This window comes from Hemibagrus wyckioides, linkage group LG01 (assembly GCF_019097595.1).
Source record: "Hemibagrus wyckioides isolate EC202008001 linkage group LG01, SWU_Hwy_1.0, whole genome shotgun sequence".
In the NCBI taxonomy this organism is placed as follows: Eukaryota; Metazoa; Chordata; class Actinopteri; order Siluriformes; family Bagridae; genus Hemibagrus; species Hemibagrus wyckioides.
The window spans coordinates 19,650,780-19,676,547 of NC_080710.1; the positions used below are offsets into that span (position 1 = coordinate 19,650,780).

The 25,768-nt window shown below is 40.7% G+C and overlaps 1 protein-coding gene across 6 annotated transcripts in view; it reads left to right on the forward strand.

Moving 5' to 3' along the window:
• phactr4b (phosphatase and actin regulator 4b) overlaps positions 1 to 25,768 on the forward strand; it is a 29,837-nt gene that overhangs the window by 1,638 nt on the left and 2,431 nt on the right. The window contains exons 1-12 of one of the 6 annotated variants that reach the window (XM_058396968.1): positions 1,809 to 1,952; positions 5,687 to 5,791; positions 6,486 to 6,530; positions 16,861 to 17,022; positions 17,466 to 17,546; positions 18,339 to 18,758; positions 20,254 to 20,643; positions 22,020 to 22,145; positions 23,072 to 23,588; positions 24,435 to 24,742; positions 24,874 to 25,054; positions 25,256 to 25,311. In XM_058396968.1, the coding sequence (XP_058252951.1) occupies positions 6,518 to 6,530; positions 16,861 to 17,022; positions 17,466 to 17,546; positions 18,339 to 18,758; positions 20,254 to 20,643; positions 22,020 to 22,145; positions 23,072 to 23,588; positions 24,435 to 24,742; positions 24,874 to 25,054; positions 25,256 to 25,311 (2,254 nt within the window). In that variant the 5' untranslated portion in view covers positions 1,809 to 1,952; positions 5,687 to 5,791; positions 6,486 to 6,517. Of the gene's footprint in view, positions 1 to 1,808; positions 1,953 to 5,686; positions 5,792 to 6,485; positions 6,531 to 9,053; positions 9,310 to 13,143; positions 13,901 to 16,860; positions 17,023 to 17,465; positions 17,547 to 18,338; positions 18,759 to 20,253; positions 20,644 to 22,019; positions 22,146 to 23,071; positions 23,589 to 24,434; positions 24,743 to 24,873; positions 25,055 to 25,255; positions 25,312 to 25,768 lie in introns of those variants that run through there. The other 5 variants (XM_058396958.1, XM_058396931.1, XM_058396949.1 and 2 more) reach the window with 5 other exon arrangements.

Below are 25,768 nucleotides of genomic sequence, written 5' to 3' on the forward strand. Positions count from 1 at the left end.
CACCAAGATGTTAGCAGCAGATCTTTTAAGTCCTGTAAGTTGTGAGGTGGGGTATCTATGGATTAGATTTGTTTATCCAGCACATCCCACAGATACTCGATTGGATTGAGATCTGAGGAATCTAAAGGCCAAGTCAGCACCTCAAACACAGGGGTCAGCATGGGCACCCTGACTGGTATGCTGCTATGCAGCCCCATGCGCAACAAACTGTGATGCGCTGTGTATTCTGACACCTTTCTATCAGAACCAGCATTAACTTCTTCAGCAATTTGAGCAACAGTAGCTCATCTGTTGGATCGGATCACACGGGCCAGCCTTTGCTCCCCATGTGCATCAATATGCCTTGGCCACCCACTGATCCTGATGCTGGTTCACCAATGTTCCTTCCTTGGACCACTTTTGATAGATACTAACTACTGCAGACCGGGAACAGTCTACAAGAGCTGCAGTTTTGGACATGCTCTGATCCAGTCGTCTAGCCATCAAAAATTTGGCCCTGCTTCTAACACATCAACTTTGCAGACAAAATGTTCACTTGCTGCTTAATATATCCCACCCACTAACAGGTGCCATGATGAGGAGATAATCATTGTTTTTCACTTCACCTGTCAGTGCTTACAATGTTATGCCTGATCGGTGTATATACTAAAGCTCCAAAAGACACACCCTTAAAGATGCAACCTTAGTAACAAAGAAACCTACAGTGAGGTATATTTAATTCTGAATTAAAAAATCCTCCTTAGATTAAAATTGGAAGACATGAAGTGCTATGAAACGTATTAAAAGTTGATTATTATTATTATTATTATTATTATTATTATTATTATTATTATTATAATAATAATAATAATAATAATAATAATAATAATAATAATAATAATAATAATATGTCATTTAAATCTACATATTCATGTCAAATTCACAACACGGTAGAGGTATAACAAAACTGGCCTGGATACAGCAGCACCAAATGTGTGCAGTACAAAGAGAGATCACTCTTTTTATATCCATCCAGTGTAATAAATGTTCAGGTAGGGTCTACTTCAGCTGAATGTCACAGGCTGTTACAGTGCTGTAAACCAACAACCTTTACTTACTCAAGCAAATCCAAGATGTAATGTACCTAAACTGCTCAGCTTGGCAGAATCATTTAGTAACTGATATCAAAGTATTAGAACGTAAAAAACAGACCAATGACCTGGTGCACTTGATTTATTTAGATGTAAGCCTTTAATGGAGAAGTGTTTGTTTACATTCAGGACCATGTAATGTTCTTACTCTCAAATATATATTTAGTTTATCAGCCTGAGATTTGTGTAAGTTGTTCATTTCTAACTGTGTCTAATGTGATTCATGTATAAAGCAGCTAAAGTCAAAACATACCTCTTCATGAACTGCTGTCAGGCTGTATTTTTTTTAAAGCCTTTGGAAACATGGCTTTACGTTACCAAAAGTGGAACTCCATTAAAAGAGAAAAAATGGACAGCGAATGGCAAATATTTGAGTAGATCAGCTTCTCCTCAACTTTGGCTGCTTCATAAGCAGTGTTTGGGTTTAACCGGTTTGACGTTTGGGTTGAAGCCCTCTCTCAGGACTGAGTCAGCTACATGACTCTTGCACGTGAAGAGTCTAGAGGACTAAAGTTTAGAGAGGACAGTGAGAGAGCAGCCTTTTGGACTCCTTGTAAAGTGGGCCACCAGTCCCTGTGGTGAGCCGAGCTTTTCTGGGACAAGCACGGCTATGACGTTACAGGCGGCCCGGAATTGGAGCGAATGCTGTCGTCCTCTCATTCTAGATCGGGACTAGGATGTGTAGGTGCTCGTGATCTGGGCTAAGATCACTGTGCCAGAAGGAGATAAAGCAGGCTGCTGATCTTTCTCCCCAGCTCCCATGTAGACACTTGTCTGACTGGATCTAGCCCTTGGTATAGGCCAGCGTCTGCAGCCACGTCTGTGAGTATGAGCGCAATGGGTCCGCTTAGAGTTCTCTTCTTTGGCCAGAGAATGTGAAATCGAAACTTATCGAGCAAACCGTATGTAGAATTTTTTAACTCATAATGTCTGCCCAATTCTAATAAGGTGGGATGCTATTTAAATAATCGGAGCCTGATGCACTTATTCCCATTGCATAATTGAATTCTTGCTTCCCATGAAAAACACCAGTCCCTTTAAACTGGTCAGTGCTGAGATAAAGTCATATTTGAGGAAATGTGCTGCATGTGTTGGGGATTTTTGTTTTTCCCATTTCCTTATGTGTTGAATGTGGTAGGCAAAAAAAAGTGTGCTGTGGTGTTGCAGCCTGTGCATCAGTAAACCTACATTTATGTGTGTTAAGCTATTATTAGGCGCTCAAATTGTAGCCCTGTTTTTATTTGCACAAAGCAGTGTGGCAGAAGAGCCATTTAACAGTAGCAAGGCATTTTTGTATAGATTACCACCACATGATGCTCTTAAATGTAGTGCCACTTTTTCCCTCTTAGTGTTGAGTAGATGGATGAAATGTTTGATTCACTGCAACCGTGTGTTTCAGGCTTGTTTTCTGATTTCATTTCTTTGTGTCTTTAATCTTAGGACCTAATAGCCTAAAATTATTAACCACCAAGCATCATGTACTAGCTGTTAAGACCCAGTTTTACTAATTTCTGAGGAAGACCCTCAAGTACACTGCATGATTGCCACAATTCCAGCCAGCTATATTTACTACTCAAACGGATGTAGAATAGAATAAGCAGTGTAAACATAAAACGTCTAGAATAAAGTCATCAGGAAAGGTCATGCAACGACAGCTTCTCATCCTTATGCGCAGCAAATAAACCAGCTTTGTCGACATGAATTCCTGCATTTGAATCGTTATGAAAACAGTGAGAAAGCACATCTTTTTATTTTCTTCCTGCTACACAAGTTCCCTGTTTAATTTACAGTAAAGCAGATCTTTGTTCCCTAAGGGTCTTCTTTTTAACAGTCTCATCTCATCCGGTGCATGGCGGTTCGTCAGGAGTTAACGCTCAATCAGGAACTAGGCCAGTTACATCCCATTTTCACACTTCCCATCCTGAGGGACGTGTGTGTGTGTGTGTGTGTGTGTGTTTTATCATGTTAGCTCTGACCACATATTTGTCTAGTGTATTAAGCACTTTAAATGAGTGTGTATGACACATTTTAAACATCGATTATTTACACCCATGATATGGCCATATAGTAAATATGTTGTGCGTGTCTGTCGGTATTTCACGTTCACATGTCACACACGCACACAAACCCACATGCTTTGTTGTTATAAAGGAAGTCATCTGAACGCTCTTCCATATTACTCTGTGGGATTCACCACAGTTTAAATGCCCTGCACTATGAAGTGTGAGAACTGAAGCAGATTTACAGTAACTGTAATACTGACTTCTGCGTTCTTCCAGGACGCTGCCCGTTCCACTGACTCTGTGTTTCATTTCTGTGGCCATTGTGGTCACAACAGATTGAGGTTATGCAATAGCAAGCCAGTATTCGATCATTAAGGTTCAGTTGCAAAATATATTATTTTTTGAAGGGTCTCAGATGGATGGGGAAAATGCAAAAGTAAAACTATAAAAGAGAAGAAAATAAGTTTAAAATTGATTTTACTTGCTAATTAATTTCACTTCTATCTATCGGGCCTTAATAAAGTTCTTCGCTCACACATTACATACTCGCTGCTTTAAAAACCAGTGACCCCAACAAATGGTATCTAGCTCATAGACAAAGAATCTGACCGCAAACATCAGAATAAATTAATCAGGATTGATGTGTTTTGGATTAGCATTTATTGTTAGCATGAGCTTGTTTGAGGCAGAAGGGCGTGTATGCAGCCTCTCTTTTTATAGCGTGCATCCACATCTGCAACTAAATATTGTCAAGCTTAAACATTTTCTCCAATGACCACTGGCCAATTTTATCTACTGCCAGAGCACTGCTTTGGCGTCGTCGTTGTAAAATTTGTCACAATTTTGCTAAGCTACCTAGCTCACAATTAGTGTTCTTGTGGTGAATCCAGTGACGCAGTTCTGTGAGAAATAGATGGGTTGAATTGATTTTGGGGAAAAAAGTATAAAACTGCTAAGATTTCTTCTGTCTACTTCTAATTCTGTGATATAATTGTATTGCATGTGCAGTGTACACGCAACTCAACTGTGCTAACATGCTTCTTTTTTTTATTGCTATATTGTTTATGACGAGTGCAAGAGAGTACAGACAGGCTGTTTTTCCATATAAAGCTTCCCAGCACATCTGCTAGCAGGATGGCCACTTTATTGTAAAAGCAAATCATTGTGTACACTGCGTACACATTCACCATCCTGCAGCTCAAAAACCCAGCATGTGAAACACTACACCACTGCCCAAACCAAAGAGCACATATGCAGGTTGATCTAGACATAGATAAATTGTTTGTAAAAGCTTAGTGTTATTGTAGACCCTTTTTTGGTCATCGCTAGCGTCTGTCCCTTTTACCTTGCTGGGGCTTATTTGGATTCACGTTGACAGAACGTGCAATTCCCAAGGAAGTGTTCTACAGTTTAAGGATTATTTTGGTTTCTGAAACCTCAAAAATGTGAAGCTGGTGAGGCTTACTGTCAAATTCTTGCAAACCTCAGCCTTCTTAACCCTAGCATTAACTCTCTCTTTGTGTCAGCTGTGTGCTTAAAAACTTAATGTTAAGCCGCTGATTTCAGATATTGTGGGGTATTAGAAAATCTCAGTCTTACTTATATTTACACATTACTATGAAGCACACCATCAATGCCAGCATATTCTTTTATACCAGCATTGACACATATACATATAGGACCTATATTCCTTTTCTTGACCTTCATTTTCCTTGAAAAATAGGCCTACAAAAAGGATTAAATTAAGCTTGCTCTCTTTACTATTTTTCCTATTGTAGACTTTCAGCACAGTGCGTTGCAACTGCAGGTCAGAATTCTTATACGTAGTCAGCTGCAGTGGCACCGCAGAGTGTCTTGTGTCATGGTTAAAATGTGAAATAGAAACAGATTAGTGTTTTGGTTTGTCTGTGCCTTACATAGATCATACACAGAGAGCTTTTTCACCAGCCTCCTGTTCTGCCGCTGTGATATGGCATGAGAGTGAAGTTGGCCTGTGAAGCCTGTTCTGCCTCACTCGAATCGATCGCTCGGTCTCTGGAGATATTCATTAGCATTTCTCACTTTCCCTCGATCACTCTCTCTTCCGCTCTGTCTTCCTCCCTGTACCGCAGATCTCTCTCAGCATTTTCCTCCACCATGTTCTCCTCTCTGCCTCATCCATCCATTTACTCCACATCCTTTCACACTCTCAATCCATTACAAGTTATTTTATTTATTCACATTTTCTTTAATGAATCATACAAAGATGCCTTAAGAAAATTAGTTTCAAGCCCTTACTATCACAGCTTTTTTTTTTTAACCAGCCATGTAACTTTGAAGTGCCGTCTAGCTTTAAATATAAGATGGCTGCTATTAAAAGTTAATGATGTGAAAATGTGTCTAAAGCATTACTTAAAGTGCCTGATTCCCCTACATTTTTATACTAGCAAGTCTAACCAGATTGATTCAGAAATTATAAAGAGCCAGTGAGATTAGATGATGATTTCTGTTTTCTGTTTTTTAAGTGGTTATCTGTTCCTGCTAATTTAAACCTCCCCTTTCTGACCTGTACAGATTCAGAAGAAGCGAGCCCATGTACCTTACCTGCTGCTCTGAGACCTATGACCTGGACACGCTGAGAACGAACACCCCCTTACAAGGCCAATGACCTTCTACACAGTGCGTTTCCAATGTTAGCTGTCAGTGTTCAGACATTGTGTGTGACAACCTCTCTTTTTATATTAGTCACTTTTATATTTGTGCTCGAAGCCTGAAATATTGAGCATTTTGTATAAATGCAGTGTGAAGATATGTTGGGAAATGTTTGCTAAACTCTTGTATTATAAAAGCACACGGATGCACAGCTACAGTTGAGTGCAAAAGTTTGCATCCCAGGTGAAGAAATTGTATCTCTCTTTCTACATTTTATCTACAAGAACAAATCCAGCATATTAAAAATGAAGCGTGGGTGTATTCTGCACTAAGACTATAGTTTAGAACAAAAGGACAAATGAAGAAATCAAACGATTCCAAAAGCTAGTTTTACTGTTAAGATGTTAACATGCACCGTTTGGGCATTTTTGTTGTTTGTGATAAATGAAGGAACACACTAAAATTACATGTTTTAGAATTTTCTTTTCTGTCTTCATTTTGTCCAAACATTTGCACTCAGGAATAGCTAGCAGAGGTTTGAAAGAGTGTGGACTCGAGCCATAATGGCCTTATTAATGACTATTGTGATGCATTTTTGTGATGTGTTGTATAACTAACCATCTGAAAATGCAATCACCATGAAGAATTTTATCACTGACTGTATAATGTGTCAAAGAAGAAATTAAGCCATTTTAATCATCTTTTTCATTTGCATCCACAGGATCGACTCAGTGATTTGTGTCAGATTCTGTGATGGAAAATCGTGGTGAGTGATTGTTTCACAGAGCACACACACGCGCACACACACACACACACACATGTTTGCTTTGTTTTTCATGTTGTTAAAGGTTATGATGAGCTGTTGAGTGTTTCACATTCTAGACTGATGTTGGGTGCATCCAAAGCATGCTGATATTTTCAATGTTATCATGACAGGATTTATGTGGTAGGGTATATTGGGTTATCAGGTTATGGATCAACATCATTCAGCGTCAGTTAATGTCATCAAAACCTCAACCTATTTTTAGCTCGTGTCTCACACAAGTATGCAAGAGACAACTGTAATTTACAGTTAGAAATCTAGCAGGCAGATAACACCTTATAGTATTCAATCCTGATTTTGTCTTTGGTACTGGTACTGGTATGGAGCACTAATGGGCCAGTTTTGTTTGGAGTTTCAGCATCATTAAAACACTTGGATAAATCTTTTCTCAAGTTCAGCCTGGTCATGTGTCCACTTCATCACACAGTTGCTTGTAGCACATTTTCCAGGTCGCAGCAGCACGTTCTGGGCTCGGGGAGAACCAACCAGCAGGCTGTGCATGTTTGAATCAGTGCCCCAGTGTAGACGCTGTAACTAGGACACAAAGAATTAGGACTGCAGCGCACTTTATTATCACTAGAACACATTCAGTTTCGTTTTGGATTGGGATGGAGCTTGCTGGAGCTCTAGTGGAGGTCAGGATTCAAATCACTTTTATTTCATCTACCTCTCTGTCCGACTCGCTGAGGTTTCAGTGTGCAATTTACTCTTGCTGTGGTTTAATGGCTTGGGAATTTCATAGCTGCTCCTCTAGGAGAGAAATATGATTAGGGTTTGTCTAATGTAAAATGTTTACCTAAGGCCTTTGCATAAGACTGAAAGTTTCAATATTTAACCATTAATTCTGTAAGTGGGGCTTTGCTGTCAGTGATTTTGAATTCATTGTATTCATCAGATACACTGTTTCATCGAATTTGGTGTCATTTACATTCTGGAAATTTCAATAAAATATCTGCTCTGATACTGTATTTGGGGTGTCACTGGATCTCTAAGTGGGAGGATGATGTGAACCTCAAATGTCTAACCAACGAGGTGAAAAGGGGCGCCTCCTTGCCTGCCAGTCAGGTTGCTTGTAAAATCAGAAAGCTCACCATCTTGTAATATCAATCCAGCCTTTAAAGCCTAGATGGGGTTTTGTAGTAGCTCTGGGGGCGAAGTTAAGTGTATGTTGAAAATGAGGGTTTTTAAACAACTTGCTACATCTGACTAAAGTCAGACTCTCAGACAGTGCCTTGAAAGTCATCACAGTGATTAAGAATAAAAAGACAACAGTCAACATGCACAGGGAATTTTTGCTTCCTCTGTATTTTTGCAGGCCTACTTACTCACCCTCTCTTCCCTTATTCACCCTCCTAGATCTCTTAGCTATGTTCCTCCTCATGTTTGTCGATGCTACAGTCTAATGATGTCAAACGGTCTTCCCCATTTCCACTGTCACTCTGTCTAACCTCTGCTGTGTGTCAACATAGCAAGTTGGGATGAAAGATGTGGCTTATTAAACTGGGAAGTACTATGCTACTTGACTGCTGAGTGTGTGTTTTGGCTTCTCTTCCACTTCCTAGTTTGTCCGTGTCTCTGGCTTGTGATATACTGTGGGAGCACTTCCAATGCTGTAATAAGTCAGTCATTCAAGAGCATTTAGCAAATCACTGAATTATTGAGGCATTTAGACAGAATGAGACATATTACTTGTTCTGTGTTTAATGTAGCCTAACCTGTTCTCCAGTGACTGAGATAGATCTGTGGAAAGGTGACCTCTTTAAATGATGTGGTTAGAGAAATAGTAAATGGAGGAAATGGAGCTTCGCGTTGGAAGCCTGTGAGCGTCATTCATAAATGTGGCACACGTACACACTCATTTTCCTCTAATGGACTGTGCTGGATAAGATGCATGCCTGGAATTCCAATGGATGGCCACTAAAGGGTTTTGCTCACTGTTCCCTCTAGGGGGCACAACACTGTTTTCTTGTAGTTAAGTGAAAATATTTTGGGGATAAAGCAGGAGCTGGATATGAACCAGATACACCACAACTATAAACATTTTTCTTGTCAAGGGGAATGTTGAAATGTGCTGCACAAAAAATATGAACTTTCTTATTAATTGTTTTGTTAACTGAGGATTAAGGGAAATTGCATAGTGAAATTGATGAACAGCAGAGGGGAATTTTTAACATGCATCGTCTCTGTACGAATGACAGACATTCTGTTCTTGATATGGTTAACCGTATTGTTCTAATTAGCATTTTTGTTTTGCACAAGCGCAACCTCTTAATCTCTTCCTTAAACACACACACACACATGACACACATACACTCTGACCCTGGCTCCCTGGAATGATAGGCATCCATCTGTAGCTGTGCTAACTTACAGGCTTAAGTCAGGGAGGCAGAGGGAGGGTCAGTGTAAAGGAAAGGGGTGGGGAGTTTCAGAGGGAGGAGTGCAGAATTCCAGAAGGGAAGAAGGGAGGGAATGCTGCTGAAAGAGACACAGAACAGAAGGGAGGACTCAGTAAAGATCAGTGGGTAGAAGAAAGAAGTGCCAGTAAGAAAGCCTTCTGAAGTGGAGAACCTAGGCAAGTCAAGAGTCGAGCAGGTGGGCCACTCTTGTTGCTCAGTGGCCTTTTCTAGGCCACAGCTGAAAGTGTAGGCCCTAAGGGCCAAGAGCATGGGACAGAGCTTCTCTCTGGAGATTGCAGGATCTCAGGACACTAACACACACACTGGTGAGTCACATTTATACACAACACTGACATTATCTTAGGATTAGCTGCAGGAATGTAGATTTAACATCTACAGAAGGCCAGTGTTTCTGCAATGAGTGAAACAGCTCCGAACAGAGCTTGGGGTATCTGAAATGTGATGTAGCACTAGTTGGTCCATATTGAAGTCATATAGATGGAAAAATTTGTTATGGGACAAAACGATCTATTTGGCATATTTCTTAAATAGAATTCTGTGCTATTATGCTGTCAGCACTATGCTGATGGGACTAAAGCCTAGCATAGACTTAAACCTCCCAAAGTTTGCTTTCTGTCAGAATAGTCAGAAGGAGGACGGAGCATTTATTCTCATTATTATTTCATCTCATTGAATTATTTGCGGTTTCCTTCAAAAAACATTCCACAAACCTTCCAAAAACTCTTTTTTTTTGTCTTGCCTTTGCTTGTGTTTCAGTCTGATTATATTTCAGTCTGCTTATGTTTCTCACGTAAGCAGAGACTGTGCAAACTGTGCTTATTCTTGTAATACCTTTTGGACTGTGTGTTTTAGGGAAGACTGATCTTAATATGTGAATTTCATCTGTTTGTTTGGGTTGAAAAGTTACATTTACGGTGTTACACCTTGCACTCTGACATTTATTAAAAACTTAAACAAATGAATGATCAAGTCAGATGACCATGTTTTGTACATCATATGACCATGTTTATATCACTCTTGAATGGTTTAGGTTACAGTTGTATAGTGTGGACTGTTTCAGGTTTTGGAACATTTTGAGGTCAATAATTTAAGATCATTCTGGAGCACAGCATTATTATAACATATGAGGTATAAAACATTGCATGTTTGTGAGTTCTGTAACATTGCTGCCTGGCATACTTGGAAGCTTTCAGATATTATCCTGAGCATTCTGGTGACATTGTGTTAGATGAGCTGCCAGACTGTGATGCTTTCTCATCACCAACTAAACCATGGTTTATTTATGCAGAAAAGCCTGCAATCTCAGTGTCCTCTGTCTTGTTTTCTAAATGTATCAAGATGGAGATGACAATAGTGGAGACAGCATTGGGTCTTTTTCCCCCATACAGGAATCATTCAGAGGCCAAGTTGTGCTCGGCCAAAATGACCAGCCAAACGCCACGGCCAAGTTTCATTTCACAATACAGGCTCCTTTGTTTGGTCAGCGGGCTCTCCTCAGGTTTGCCCTTGTTGATGCTGGATTCACTTACGGCTACTTCTAATGCAAAATGTCACCTTTCTTAAAGTAAGAGCACCTTTCAGTAAAGCCATACTACAGAGGTGATCGCTGAATTAGCTCTGTGATGGATGCTCACAGGCTCTCTAGGCTAATTGATATAGTAGACAGCAACACATCCTAACAATGCGATCATGCCTGTGTTTTGTATGGATGCGTTTTTCGAGAGCTGTTACTGGTTGGGGGAAGGGGTGTTGAATGAGAGGAGAGCAGGAGGAGTGTGCTGTTCCTTACAGGTTTTCCCAACAGACCAGCTTAACTTACTTAACCACACAAACTGCTCCAGGCATCACATTTTCCTCTAAACCACTGCCAGCTATCATGTCTGTGTTAACTTAATTGAACAGCATACACACCTGATTCCCTTTGCCCTGGGGCCGTTTGTGCATCCATGCAATACACATTTATTTTCACATCTATGATGCGTGTACAGTACTAAACCTACTGGTGCCTTTTGCTTTGTTCATGTCTGTCTTTGGACAATATATTTGTATGTCTGCATAACATGGATTAAATGCTATAATATCATTATACTGTTACTCAGTGTAATTTATCTGCTGAACAATTTTGAAATCCTATAGACCACATTTTAATTTCAATTTAAGTTAAATTGTTGGATGCCATGATTCATCAACCCTCTTGAAAAAATATTCAGCTGAAATGTTTGGGATTAGGATGCTCAAAGCCCACAATCAAAAATAGTTTCTTTTGTCAAAGCAACTGTACTGCACATGGCAAATGCCAGCAGTGTGATGGTTATAAATAAACGTCAAGTGACGCAGCCACACACAGCAGTCGTGCTGTTACAGACGTGGCGTTGCTTTTTGTTTTTTGATTGTGTTAAGCCATTGCTGTGTTTCACAACAGATTTTGTCATGTGATTTTTAGAACTCTCACATAGTGAAGAAAAGAAGGATTTCATTACCCAGCATGATATTCTGTCCTGAGTCAGTGGTGAATGTGACTTTCTTCATCCCTCTAAAGAGGACAGAGAGATTCTGCTGTGTTTGATAGAGGGAGTTGACTGATGCTTTTCAAGACAAGCACGCAGTTGCTGCTGGGAAATGTTTTCTAGCCTGCCTGGATGTTTTTTTTTTTTTTGGTATGGTTCTGTTTAAAGCTGGATTGCTGCTGATCAGTGCCTGAAAATCTGTTGTTTTCACTGGAGCTGCAAGTTGCTTATCTGGACGTTCTATTGATTATGTAATAATTATTTAAATGTTATATAATGATACAAGCTTTAAAGATGGGTTTTATTTTAACGATAATACAAGTATAATCAGTTTAATATAAATTTAAATGCTGGATTTTTCTCATCTGTATCCCTAAAATTACATTTTATTTATTTATTTTATTTAAATAATGCAAGCTTACCCAAGCAAATTTTACATGCTTTTCAGAAACAAAATGATTGGTTAAACATAAAAAAAAAAAATTCAAGTTGTACCATTGCAGATTCCATATGTGCTTAAAGTCACAAGTGCAATACAAATGCTAAATAAATAAATAAACACACACCTTCATCCAAATGTCCATCTAGCACCATAAGCCGTTCTTGGTTATGTCTCTCTGGGGTTCCTGAGTCCCAAGAAGAACCCCTTAAGTAAGTTGATCAACTCCATAAACATCCAATTCACAAACTGCATGCTTTTTGGACTGCTCCAGGGCTTACTCAGTTAGAAATAAGGCCACTTCACTCAAGCTGTCTTTAAATTCAAAAGAAACCCACTGGAATGAAAAAAGGCAGTAAATCTAAGAGCATAATCCTGCAGGCTGATTTAAATGGACATTAATATTTGCATATGCCACAGTTTTATGGTTGTAGCTTTCAGGAAATAAATTGATGGTACAGTAATGTGTGGCATAAACATCCAGATTCACAGAAAAGGAAACTTGCTAAGGACTCATTCTTGCTGTGTTAATTTATAGACATACTAATGTTAGATTCTCAGGTACTGTAATTAAATGTCTCTGACAAAACTAACAGTGGCCTAAACTCATATTTTATTGAGCAAGTAGTTGGCTCTGATGCTGTGAGGAAAAAATATTCCGGCATAAACCATACCAGAGTAAGAAAGTAATATCTGCTGGCTGACAATGAGACATTGCCATATTAAATCTGTAGACATTAGAGGTGGCAGTAGTAACAGTATCAGTTATGTGGATTATTTTCTAATAATTTCAGCTACTACATTTTCTTTTCCTTATATTTTGTACTATTACAATGGTTCCCTGAGTGGCTGTGCTAACTTTTAACCTAATTTCTATAAGAGCATTTATGTAAGCTATATATGGCTGCAAACTTGATCATGGAGTTTTGGGAATAATGTTCTCACAGCCCATTAACACGGACGTGTGCGGAGTGCATTACTCATTGGCTGACGCATGTTGTTTTTGCTCATCTGTTGTACTGTTTTCCACCTCATACTGGTCTGCTGAGTGGGTGGGGGTCAACTATATGTGCCCCCACCCACCTGACTCTTTCAGGATCAGGGTGGAGTGTCATTTCCTCCCTCTGTTTCCCAGCTTCCCCCCCCCCCCTTTCTGAGCCCTGTCAGACTCTCCCAGCTATCAGCACTCAGCCCTATAGCACAGGACGTGAAGTCAGCTCACACTTCGCAGCTCAAACGGACACCTTTATCAACAAGCCGTACCATCTGGGTCTGCCTGATCTGCTTTCTCCTGCGCACTCGGATTTGAGCTGTGAGCAATACTGAGTCCATTAAGGTCCATTATCCATGAGCAGGGAGCTTGGACAGCTCAGCATCGTGTTCAATATGTCCAGACGATCTGCTTAATGACTCAGCCAAGTGCCTGGTCAAGCTGCATACTGCAGCACTCGGTCGTTCCTTTTTCAGAAACAGAAAAGGACCGGGAATCCATTCTGCCTCATACTCTGCGCTTTTTGATGGATGGCTAGTCAGTGGCTACTTTTGTCTCAGCACTGTAACTGTCTAATACTTGGATGGCTGCCTGTGTAGACTTGGATTACATTGTACTGAAGGATGAGTACAGTGTGAGAGACTGCATGTGTTATTATTATTGCTGCTTTAACAGTGTGATGTGGATATTGAGCATGAGTTGCTCTAAATTTCTCTCATACTATCCCATTTGTATGAGTACCTGGAGGTCCAGATTCAAAATAAACAACCACTGCCAAGTCTGTCTGGTCTTTTAGCTCCTGAGGATTATAGTGTGTCTCCCCACAAGGACCATTTAGGCAGTTTCTGACACCTCTACTGTTTTGCAAAAGGCTCTACCAGAAACGAAACAAGTTGATTTTCCTTAGCTTCTCATGGCCTGCTGCTTCCACGCCCTTCGACATGACAGCTGGAGCCCAGGTAGTTCTGCTTTCTAACTCTTAAACATTGCTTTACAAGTAGTCTGAATCAGCATCGATGTCTTTTAGAATGTGCTGTTTGATTCCGGGAAGCCAAATGACATGGAGGCGATGTTAATTTCCAGCTGTAGATTTCATTACAGGAAGATAGGGCAGCCAGTTTTATATCGGCCATTAGGAACGTATGTATGGCTCTTAGGGACTTGCTGGAAATAGCACTAATAGAAGATTAAAAAGATGGTTCTACTTGTGTTGCTTGGAGCATTCTTACATCTCCTGTACTGACAGCTATTCTCTACCCAGCTGGTTTTCTGCTAACTATAAGACCATATGATGTACTACTTGCCAACATATTGTTTTAAAAGGAATTGATTTCCTTTTTTTTTTTTTAAAGAACCTCCCCACAGCACATTTAAAACTGTACAGGAGACACTTAGTGAAGGTGGCAGAGTTATCTTTAATAATTTAGCCTTCCCAGTTACCAAGTCTTAACCCAGCTGAGCCGTTCTGGGAGGAGTCAGATTGAAATGTGGTGAGCAACCATGTGAACCATGAAATGTGGTGAGCAAAGAGGTGACCAACCAGCTTTGCAAACTCCCCGGCTGTCCTTCTAGAGGCACAACGTATACGTAGCTCTTTAAAATAATTTAAAAAAAAGTTGATTTATTAAGACTTTAAAAAGCAGTGTATCCCCAAGCTTATGGCAGGCAGTGTGTATGTGGGTGTCATGTTGCTCACCATTACTTCCTGATAGTGTTTCATGTGCTGCTGTGTTTAGAGACAGCTGAAGGTTTGCACTGAATGAATATTTGGTCACTGGGGTGGATTTTGTGCCTGCCTGCCATGTTGTGGGAAAGTCTGGGCAGAACAGAAGCGCTGTCGCCAGGACATCCTGTGTTTACTGGGTTGGATGTTATTTTGCTGCTAATACTAATATTAAATGATAAATATTTGTTTCAAGATCACTAATTTGTTTGAAAAAGATAACCTAATGCATCTCCATTCTTATAATGACGCTTCTAATATGGCAACCTGTAAATACTATATGGCCAAAAGTATTTGGACACGTGCCATTTACACCCATGGGTGGGGCCATCCCAAACTGTTGTCAAAACGTTGGAATCACACACTTGAAAAGAATGTCTTTGTATGCACTAACGTTAATATTTCCTTTCACTGAAAGTTAAAGGTTCAAACCTGGTCCTGCATGACAATGCCCCTGTATACAGTGAGGTCTATGAAGACATGTTTACCAATGCTGGTGTGGAAAAACTCAAGTGTCTTGCATAGAGCCCCGACCTCATCCTTAGTAAACGACTTTATTTGCTCATTTACTTGTCTGATTTAAGGAAAGAAGTCTACTTTTTCTAAAGTGTGGCATAGTATATGCCCCTGGTTGTGAAATGAAATGTTCAATACTCAGATGTCTACATAATTTTGGTCATGTGGTGTAGTTAAATGCTATTTTTGCATGTGTATCCAGGGTAGGTTACAAGTCTTTCTATATATAATTATGTAATTTGTTCATACAGTATATAAATGTATATAATCTTGTACAGGAAATCTGATAATAATAATAATAATAATAATAATAATAATAATAATAATAATATGAACTGCTTAAAAGTTTATGTTGGATGTATTTTAATAAAAGATCAACATAATATATTATACACACATACTCACATGCACATAAGTGGCTGTGGGGATTTGTTCATTCAGCCACAGGCGCATTAGTTATAGACTGAACAGAAGTCAGCATTTCAGTGTTCAGTGGGGTTGAGGTCGGTGCTCTTTGTCTTAATCAACCTCACTTTGTGCACAGGGGCATTGTCATGCTGGAACAGGTTTGCGCCTCTTGGTTCCAGTGCAGGGAAATGATGCTACAGCATACAAAGACATTCTAGACAGTCTTGTGCCTCCAGTTTTGTGACATAAGTTTGGCATACGGGGTATATATCAGGCATTTACAGACTTTTGGACATACTGTATGATGATTTGGGCTTGTATTTGTGGCAAAAAAGCTTTAGCTACATTAATGCAAAACTAAAGATGCAACTAACTTGCATATGCATTTAGGATTAAGAGAAAATTGTGTGAACTGAACTATCCCTTTAAATCATCGATTTTAGCATCACATTATGAACTGAGTATGTAAACAGTCAATGCTAATCTGTTCTTTCTCAGGGAATGTTAAATAGAATTGCATATTTTATAAGTCTCAGAAGTATGGTACATGTCTTTAATTGATGCTGCATGTCTTTTGTAAAGCTCATAAACACACTATGTAGAATGTATTAGACTGGGTGGTTGGTACAGCTAGTAAATGTGTGTGAACCTGTTGACAGCCCTATCAGTGAGAGGAATGTGAGTTCTTGGAGTAGTGAAGTGGCAGCCACTGGTCAAATGACTGAGGCTCTGTGCAGGGGGCTGTTTGTCTCCAACTACAGCTGCCAGGAAACTGCTGTGTTTGAACAACAACCATGTTTAAAACACTGCCTTGGAGTTTAAAACAACAGCACCATCAGCTTTGTTTGAAATTTACTGAAACTGTGTGTGTGTGTGTGTTAAATCTTGGTGGGACTAAATGTGCCCGCATGGATAGGAATATCTGACCATTTTGCCTAGGTATTTGGTTAGTCGAGTAAAATTTCACCACAAACCTAAAATCTAGCCAAAAGGTTTCCACTATGGTTACTGAGGTTAAGGTTAAGATTTAGAGGTTGGCATGGCATTAATAAGGGCCCCACAAGGAAAGTAAGACGTGTGTGTGAGAGTGAGTGCACACAGAGCCCACTGACCATTTCTGTTCCTGTACATTTTTATAGGTGCTGCTCTGTTTTATTTTGTGCTCATGCTTAATCTAATAATAAGTGGCAGTCAGAGTTTTCCATTACACCATCTTTGTGATGTGCCATTAAACCATCTTTACCTGTTTGGTGATCATCATTTTTTTTCTAGATGATGAAAGCAGCCACCAGCACAATAGCACAGGGAGTGAAGGGGGCGATAGCACTCCTCCCCCCAAGCGCAAGGGCAAGTTGTCTACGCTGGGCAAGATCTTCAAACCCTGGAAATGGAGGAAGAAGAAAAGCAGCGAGAAGTTTAAGGAAACTTCAGAAGGTACTTAGTTTTTTTTATAACATTTATAAGTCTATTGGGCCACATATGATTCTGCTTCCTGTCTGTTACCCTGAAGTTATGAAAGAAACCTTTTGCTGAGATTGTTATTAATGTTAGACCAACATCTGGCAACAATTATAGTTTTTCATAGTCCATAGGGCTTATTTATGGGATCACAAAGCAAACACAATAATCCGCTGAATTTAGTTTGCACTTGGGTAAAGTAGGCCATTCATGAGTAAGAGCAACGAGTGAAACCAGGACAATTGTCAGGAAACATCAAACAAATTAGCAATACACTTTTGTCTGTGCAGCAACAGAGTCTGCACTCATTAGACATTATCTCAGTGATATTTTAATCTCATTCTGAAGTCTAATCACATCACTGTGTGCTGTAGATCAGAGGTTTATTGAGATTGTGTTTGCTGCATTTTACCCAATAGTTTTGGAAAGAAAGATGTCGATGAGACGACCAAGGGAGGAGCTGATAGAGCAGGGAGTACTGAAGGAGCTTCCTGATAATGGTAGGCATTGTGTGTGTGTGTGTGTGTTTGTGTCTGCCTGTGTGTCTGTCTGCGTGTGTGTATGTGCACGAGTATGCATGCATGTGTTCTGTGTGTATCTGTGTGACGATGCATGCATGTGTTGTGTGTGTATCTGTGTGAGTATGCATGCATATGTCGTGTGTGTTTTTTAAAGGATTGATATTGACTATATAGATGGAATTCAAAATATGTAGTAGGAGTGTCCCTGTGTCAGTGCATGAACTATTTATACACCTGTAGATAACACACCTGTACTGTCTGACAGCCTCATTTAGAGAGAGACTCAGAGACAATACAGGAAGCTGGTAACAGTCCCTGGTCTGGTATAATGTCACTGGTCTCTAGGGCACAATAGAATACAGCAGTTCCTGAGACAGATGAAGCAAGAAGGTTTAATTTGACAGGTGTTTGAAGGTCTAACTTCATACTTCGAGGGGAGAAATGACATGTTGTTTGTCTTCAGTTGCGGAACAGTGGAGCAAATTGTGCCCTGCAGCAAAAAGCTTTGAAAGTCATGCACTCGCTGCTGTGGAGGCTCATTTATCTAGAAGTTGATCAAATCGCAAAAAGCAGCCTGTTCCTGTTACCTGCCTCTGGCTTTTTTTTTTTTTTTTTTTTTTTTTCAAAAATTTGGCTTATTTTTTAAAAAAGAGAAATCTGCATGTCATCAAAAACTACTTTTCTGAAGTATAGCATATTTTGATAATGCTCCATGATGATTTATTACTTTTTATCTAAATTTCCATGTATTTTAATCATTTATTGTCACAGAGGCAGATGAGGCGCATGGGTCCAAGCCGCCATATGTGAAGAATGGGCACACACTGCCTGTAGGAGGTACCAGTGGATGCGGAAGTCGGGGAATTGAACCTGTTCGGCCTACAACCGATTTGCAATTCAGGGTCAATCCGGAACGTAGGGGTCGTGACCCTTCTGATGCAGAGCGACGTGCAATATCCAGCCAGGATGACTGCTGGAGAGGTGGAAGGGCTGCAGTAGATGAGTGGAAGCCGACTATGGGCTGGCAGGTAGAGGAAATAAAGCACGGAGGCAGAATCCACACAGATACAGAGAGAAAGCCCGGTCTGATCAAAGCCCCGTCAGAGGACGGCAGAAGAACTCGCCCTGAGGCCGATTGGAAGCCCAGCCTTCCCCGCCACTCATCCGCTGAGGAGGGCAGAGGAAGGAGAGGTGAGGCGGGTCAACTTTCTCTTTCTCCCTCTAGCTCCTTGACTTCCTCTTCTCTGCTCTTATTCGCCAGTGTTTCCTCCTCTTCTCTCTTCTCCTCCCAGCCATGCTGAAGTGAAGAGTGGCACTGCTCCCTCGGGTCCTGCTCTAGCTAAGATTCTTATTTAGGAACAAGCAGAGGGATAGCTTCACTTCTGTAGCTTTGTTCTCTCTTTTCCTTCTAAATATGCTTCTGTCAGTTCAGTACGTTAGAATGAACGCAAACCACTTGTGGGATCAATTTACATTTTACCAGGTGCTTAGAAACCATATTTCTCGATGGTTAGTCTCTCATCATTTTAGATTTATGTGATTAAAATTAATAAATGAATTCAAATGACCCGGATATACCTCAGCAGTTACTGGGTAGCTAGAAGAGGGGAGGTAAAAGATTTTAGTGCCTGTAACATGAATCACTGTGTGCTTTTTAAATATAGCAAGTAGGTGAGTGTAAAAGGGGATGGCTAAAATTTTCCAGCTGCTGCAATTTAATAATATTTTAATCACCAAAAATCCATTTCAGCATCTGCTGACCAATTTTTTAATCATATCTTTTATATAAACAGGATAAGGATCCAGACTACATGCCTTAACCAGAGAAATGAGTGTGTAGATTGGACCTTGACCTTTTAGACCTTTAGTGTAGAATAGACCTTTTATTTCCAGGTTCACTCTGTGCTGAAACTTATTATTATTATTATTATTATTATTATTATTATTATGGTATTTATTACTATATGATTTGTAGTTTTTAAGTACTAATTTAACTGTTTTTTATTTTTATGCGAAATGAATTTAAGTATTTATTTAACAATGCACTAGTAATAACAATGAAACAAAATAAAAACCCGTCTCCTTGTTTTTACATTTTCATTTCAAAATGAAAAATGAATAAAAGCAATACACACAGCCCCAACAAGAGTAGTGATGCTTCCATTTCACCACATATTTCTAAACTGAATTCCCCTCTTTTCTTTACTGCTGCCTGTGTCTTGTTGTGATAAAATGGCTGTAAATAACCCGGCATTTAAAACGCCAGCTTTGAAGAATAAAGGGGGAATAATGTGGAAGGGAGCAATACAGAGAGACGGAGAGGTAATTACGGCAGCCTGTTTATCTCCCACGGTGGCCGATGAGCTGATTAAGAAAAATACAAATGAGTAGCATGGGAATAATGATACAACTCAATGCAGCTCAAATAGCTTGATATGTTGGATAAGAGAAACTCAAGTGTGTGTGTGAGAGAGAGAGAGTTTTCAGTGCTGAAGAATTACTTTGATTTAATAATTTAGTACATTCAGCAGTATCTAACAAGACTACTAGGATGTTTGTTCTGTGTCGATTTGTTTTGTTTTTGTTTGTTTTGATTTGTTAGGTTTAAATATTTCGTGCTAATAAGTCTGAACCACATTGCTGAGGTACAGCTACTATAAATGTTGTTTCTTTGTATTCCTCTCAGAATCGGACAGCAGTCACTATATTCCCGACCCCGAGTCACTGAGGGACACCCTGCGAGAACCTCTGCCCCCTAAGCAGACCATCATGGCCCCCAAATGGCTGATGAGCTCCACTGCAGAATCTGGCAATGAGGTCTTGCCTCACACACCCGTCCATAGCCCTGCAACTTCATTCTCCTCCTCCTCTGGCTCCTCCAACTCTCCGTCGTCCTCCGTCTCCAGTGCAGCCGCAAAGACCCTGCGGACGGCCTCGTCTGCTGTGGCCGGCATGCCCCTGGCATCCTCTTCCACCCAGTCCTCCACCCAAGGGCTAGTGCCAGCACAGGCTGCTAGGCAGCCCCCACTTCCTCCACCCAAACCAGTCAACCGCACCACCAACGCTGCCATGCTGGGTGAGTGCTTACTCCTGCTTCCTGCTTTTCTCACACCACCCCAAAAAGCAGATGTTACACGCTTTCATTCTTGTTGTCTAGGAGTGTCAGAATAAGAAGCACATTTATCTTTGTCTCAGCATGTTCAAGGTTTTTCTATGTGTAGGAAAGCATTTTAAAAAAAGTCCCAAGAACATTTCTTCCTTGGCATCCTTCTCCTCTTGAGCAGCATTATCTCTAATGACTCCAGGCTTGGCAGGCAGCTGTCTGCTGCAGTGTTGCAGTATTTGTTGTATTTGTTACTATGTTGGATAAGTGTTTTCCTCCGTCATGGGGAATGCTGGTCATTTTAGGCCAAGAGTCTCTGTATCTTAAATAAGGGCTGACCCTCAAAGTTCCATGTATAACCTGTACATAATAAGTGTGCAACTTGTATAACGGAGCTGCTGAAAGTTCATCACATGCGCATGCCTTCGATCATTTTATGCACTTGTATCACTTGAGTTGAAACCTGCATCATATAACCTCGAGAAAGACGTAAGAATTAAGAGGATCTGAGAATATAAGCTTCTTAGATCACTAATGCTCTTTGGTGCTAGAACATATTAAATCGTTTGTTTAGATTCATGCTGAAAATGTTTTAGGGGTTTTGGTACAGTATTGATTATAGTTTATAGACTAATTTTGTACTCTTTTTGTGAAGCACTCCTTTTGTTTATTCCCAATCATTTATAACATCACCAGACACCACTGGAGCTTTGCAAAACCGCCAAACAAGTTTGTGTGTTTTTGTGTGTTTGTGTGTGTGTGTGTGTTTTTTTTTTTCTTTTTCTTCTATTCCCTCTCAGCATCAAGTGGGTTTATTGTCATTCCTGTTATGTAACTCCTAAACAATGAAATAAGATGTTGATCCTTCAGGACCACGGTGCAGGGTACACAGAAAATCTAGAATTACTGTTGTACCTGTATATTTAAAAAGGATACCTTTTGATTAGAACTTTAAATATAATATATTGCTATTGACGATTTTACTACTGATGAATGCTTTATCTCTGAGAGCAATTAAAATGTGGAAGAGCCGGGTGTACACACTGCCTCCTGCAGGTCAGCTGAAGCATTGTGTGCTTATGAGAGATGAGCTGGTCTATGCTCGACTTGTTTGAAACCCAGAGCTGTCTGTGGTTGCCTGGCTTCTTCACTGTTTACAGCAGTATGACCCACTTTCTGAAATGAAGTACCTTCTTCAGCTAATGTGATCTTGCTTCAGAACATTTTAGACTATCACTTACACTTCTCTCTAACCTCCACATTGCCAAACTGTACAGTTTCGATGGATGGTTTGGTCATGTATATGTGTGGTTTTTGATACCTTTGGGATGGTTTCTTACCTCTGTCAGCTTCCACCCTTCAAGGGGGTGACCCTTTTCCCCTCTACTGGTCCTGCTGGAAGCGTGAGGCTGACTATGACGTCTACCTGTCCCTGCCCGTGTACTTATGCCGTCGGGCAGGAGGTGGGCGCACAGGTAACAGCAAGGCCATGCCTGGAACCACAGCGATGCTGCCTTTTTTTAAATCATGTCCTTTCCATCTGCTGTATGTGTGCTGGCATTGTCTTCTTCACCCTTGCCACCATATGCTCTTAGCTCTGGCTGGGATGCTGGACTAACATGGAGTGGCTAGAATGCCACATATTTTCTCTCTCTCTCTCTCTCTCTGCTTCCTGTTAAAATGCATGATTTAAAGGACCAGATTTGCAGTAAGCGGGCATGCTGTGCCGCTAACTATTTTAAAGCATTATGAGTTCTACTGTCGTAACCACAGAATTGTGCCCGCCTTTTTAGGATCATCTGTTTAATTGGCAAAATTGAATTTACAGAATAATACATAAATCCAACTGAATGCACCGCATGTTGAACGACAGCAGATTATTTAGATTACGCAGATAATTCAGCAAAAGATCAAGTAAGATACTATTCCCAGGTTAATCAGTGAATCTATTTCAAATGTGTGCATGCAGTTACTCCATTCAGCATAGTTTCTCTGGCTGTGGCTTTCTCTGTGTTTGTTAGCTGTTCTAAGGTCATCTGTACATGAATCAGCTTCGCCTTGCACTATACCTGTGGCAGTTCAACATGCAGTTTGTCCTGCCACATGAACATGTACAGTATATGACAAACACTGGATGTAGTTCATGTTACTGCTTCTGAGCATGTGAAATCAGGATACAATGTAGGTTTTAATGCTTTACATGTGTATCCTTCTGAAATATCATTTGTGGTTTATGTTATGATACAAAAATACAAGGCCTTGTAATGATTGGTGATGTCAGATTTGAATGTTGCACTAACCTTGATTTTATGTACATATGGCATTCTGATATATATGAGTGGTGAAAATTAGCTGTAAAAACTGTCAGTGGTCATGTCTCATAATCCTCTGTCTTCTCCAGCTGAACTCACACAGGTTGTAGGAAGTGGCAACCCAACTGCAGCTAAGCCGTCGCCACCTATGCCCCCCAAGAGAACCACGCCGGTCACAAAGCGCCACACTGAGAACTCCGCCCTTCCCATCTCCTCTCTGCCCTCAATACTCTCTCCTGAGGACAGGGCAAACATCCCAGGAGGGTTCCCACTGCCCCCACCTCCACCATCCCCACCTCTACCCACACACATCCCACCCTCTCCTCCCCGAGGACACCCTCACCAGCTCTTCCATCAACACTCCTACCCTCATCCTCTCCCTGACCCACTACCTGTTCATTTTGACCCTCCAAGCCCGCAAGAAGAACTGCCTACACGTCAAGCCCCTGTACCCCTGCACATCATGATCCAGCGGGCACTGATCAGCCCTGGAGCTGCCCTTCCTCACCTGGATGCGTCTCACCGTGCCCACTCGCTGCTGTTTGAAACCCCTCCAGAATACCAAGGATCTCGCCCGCTGCCGGTCACCATCCAGCCTTTAAAAATGTGTGTAACCAACACCCAGCAGTGTTTCAGTCCCTGCATTTCTGAATAAGTAAACATAGACGAGTAACTTCTGTCAATTAGGGGAAAATCTTTGTATGATTTGGGTGAAATGGAACAGTGCGTGCTGATTTAGGAAAATAATCAACATAGTGGTGGGATGCGACCTGACACGAAGTTGATTATGTTCCTATAACACTGTCATGAAGTGTTTTATTCCTCTCATATTACAGCAATTTGGCAACTCCTCTAAAAAAAAAAAAAAAAAAAATTTCATTAACATATAATAATTTATTTGGTTAATTATATTAAATATTTGCTCGTTCTGTTTCTTATAAGCACTGCAGTTATAAGCAATTGTTCCCTCACTAGCCTTTTTTTTCTCTCTCTCGCTTCAAGTTCAGTTTGTCAGGTTCTCAAGAAACTGTAAACTGCTCTGTCTTGACGATTTTCCCATGCCAGAAAACTTATTTGCAGTTTACTTCTGACAGAAAGCAAGGACACTGGAGACACCTTCCAAAAATCTATTGAAGCTAAACTACTTTACAAGCTGTGATTATACAAGCAGTTAGAATTGAGTAATTCAACAGCACTGGTATAATTTAGGAATTTTGACATTATAATGCCAAATAATTATAATGCCATAATTATAATTAATTATAATGACTTGATGGAAGATTTCCAAACCTGTAGCAATGTCAAGGTTATTTATTTTGTCACATACATGTTAGATACATTTTGTACATAGAACTGATTTGATGTGTGTATTTAAAAAAAAATCCATTTGCATGTATTTATTCACACACATCCTCCCTTCCCTCCCAACCTCTCTCTCTCTCTCTCTCTCAGGGCTGAAGATGACTACTCTGATGAAGAGGAAGAAGAGGAGGAAGATGAAGAGGATGAGGAAGAGGAGGAGGAGGATGAAGATGAGCCACCTCCTGAACACCTCCCTCCCCCTCAAATTCAACCAGAGCTGGAGCCTCGCAGCCGCAGGTGCCTAGTGGGTGATGTGAACATCCGAATCATGCCCGAGGGATCAGACAGCAGTGAGGACGAGGAGAGAGAGGAAGATCAGCAGGCTGATGAAAGCGATTCAGATGGCCCTGTCCTTTATAAAGAGGAGGAATCGGATGAAGAGGAAGACAGTCCACCGAGTATGTGAAGAGCCTGGTCTATTTGCATTGCAAATAGATTGAGTCTTACATGCAGTAAACATGCATCCATGGAATCAGAAATTGTTGGCCAGTTTTTAACTGTGTGAGTGATTGTGTATGCACATGCGCAGGTAGTCTGGCCAGCAGGGTGAAGAGGAAGGACACTTTGGCTCTGAAGCTGAGCAGTCGGCCCTCAGCCCCAGACAGACAGGCTCCTGAAAGGCAGACCAGAATGGAGTACACAGGTCTGTCATGGCAGAGCAAAGAGCAGTGGGAGGCCATCCGCACACAGATTGGCACAGCACTTACACGGTACTGGTCTGTCTTCATGCTCTCCAACATACACACACACACAATCATTAATAACTGTGAGTGCTGAGTATCTATATGTAGGATTTCTCCCAGATACTAGAGTGGGAGGCAGACGTAATTCATTTATACACATAATCTGAGAAAGAGAATAAGTGTCTCCTTAAATAACTCGGTTATGTTAATGTGTCTGTTTGTCTAAAGACGACTGAGCCAGAGGCCTACTGCTGAGGAGCTGGAACAGAGAAACATTCTCCAGCGTAAGCAATTTCCTTCTTTCCTGCCCTTGCCAGCCTAATGCTCTGTGCTCTATACAGCCTCCCTTTCTTAAACACATGTAACACACATTAAAAAACACTCATGCAGAGGATTTTTTTGTACCTATAAACCTGTATTGCTTTCCAGCTCTGTTCCCCCATGTGTGCTGTTTGCACTGACATATATTCATACTGCAAAGCATCAGGTCAGGAGTGTCCAGTCTTATCCACAAAAGCCCGGTGCGGGTGCAGGTTTGCATTTAAGTCAAGCAGAAGCCATACCTGATTCCACATGTTGATAATCAGTTGATCTTGGCTTTCAGAAGACTCGGGTTTGGCTTCTGCTTGGTTGGAATGAAAGCCTGCACACACCCTGGCCTGATAAAATCGGACACCCTGGATTAGATCACCAACCACATTTTGGCTAAAAAGTGTACTTAAATGTCATGCATAAATAATG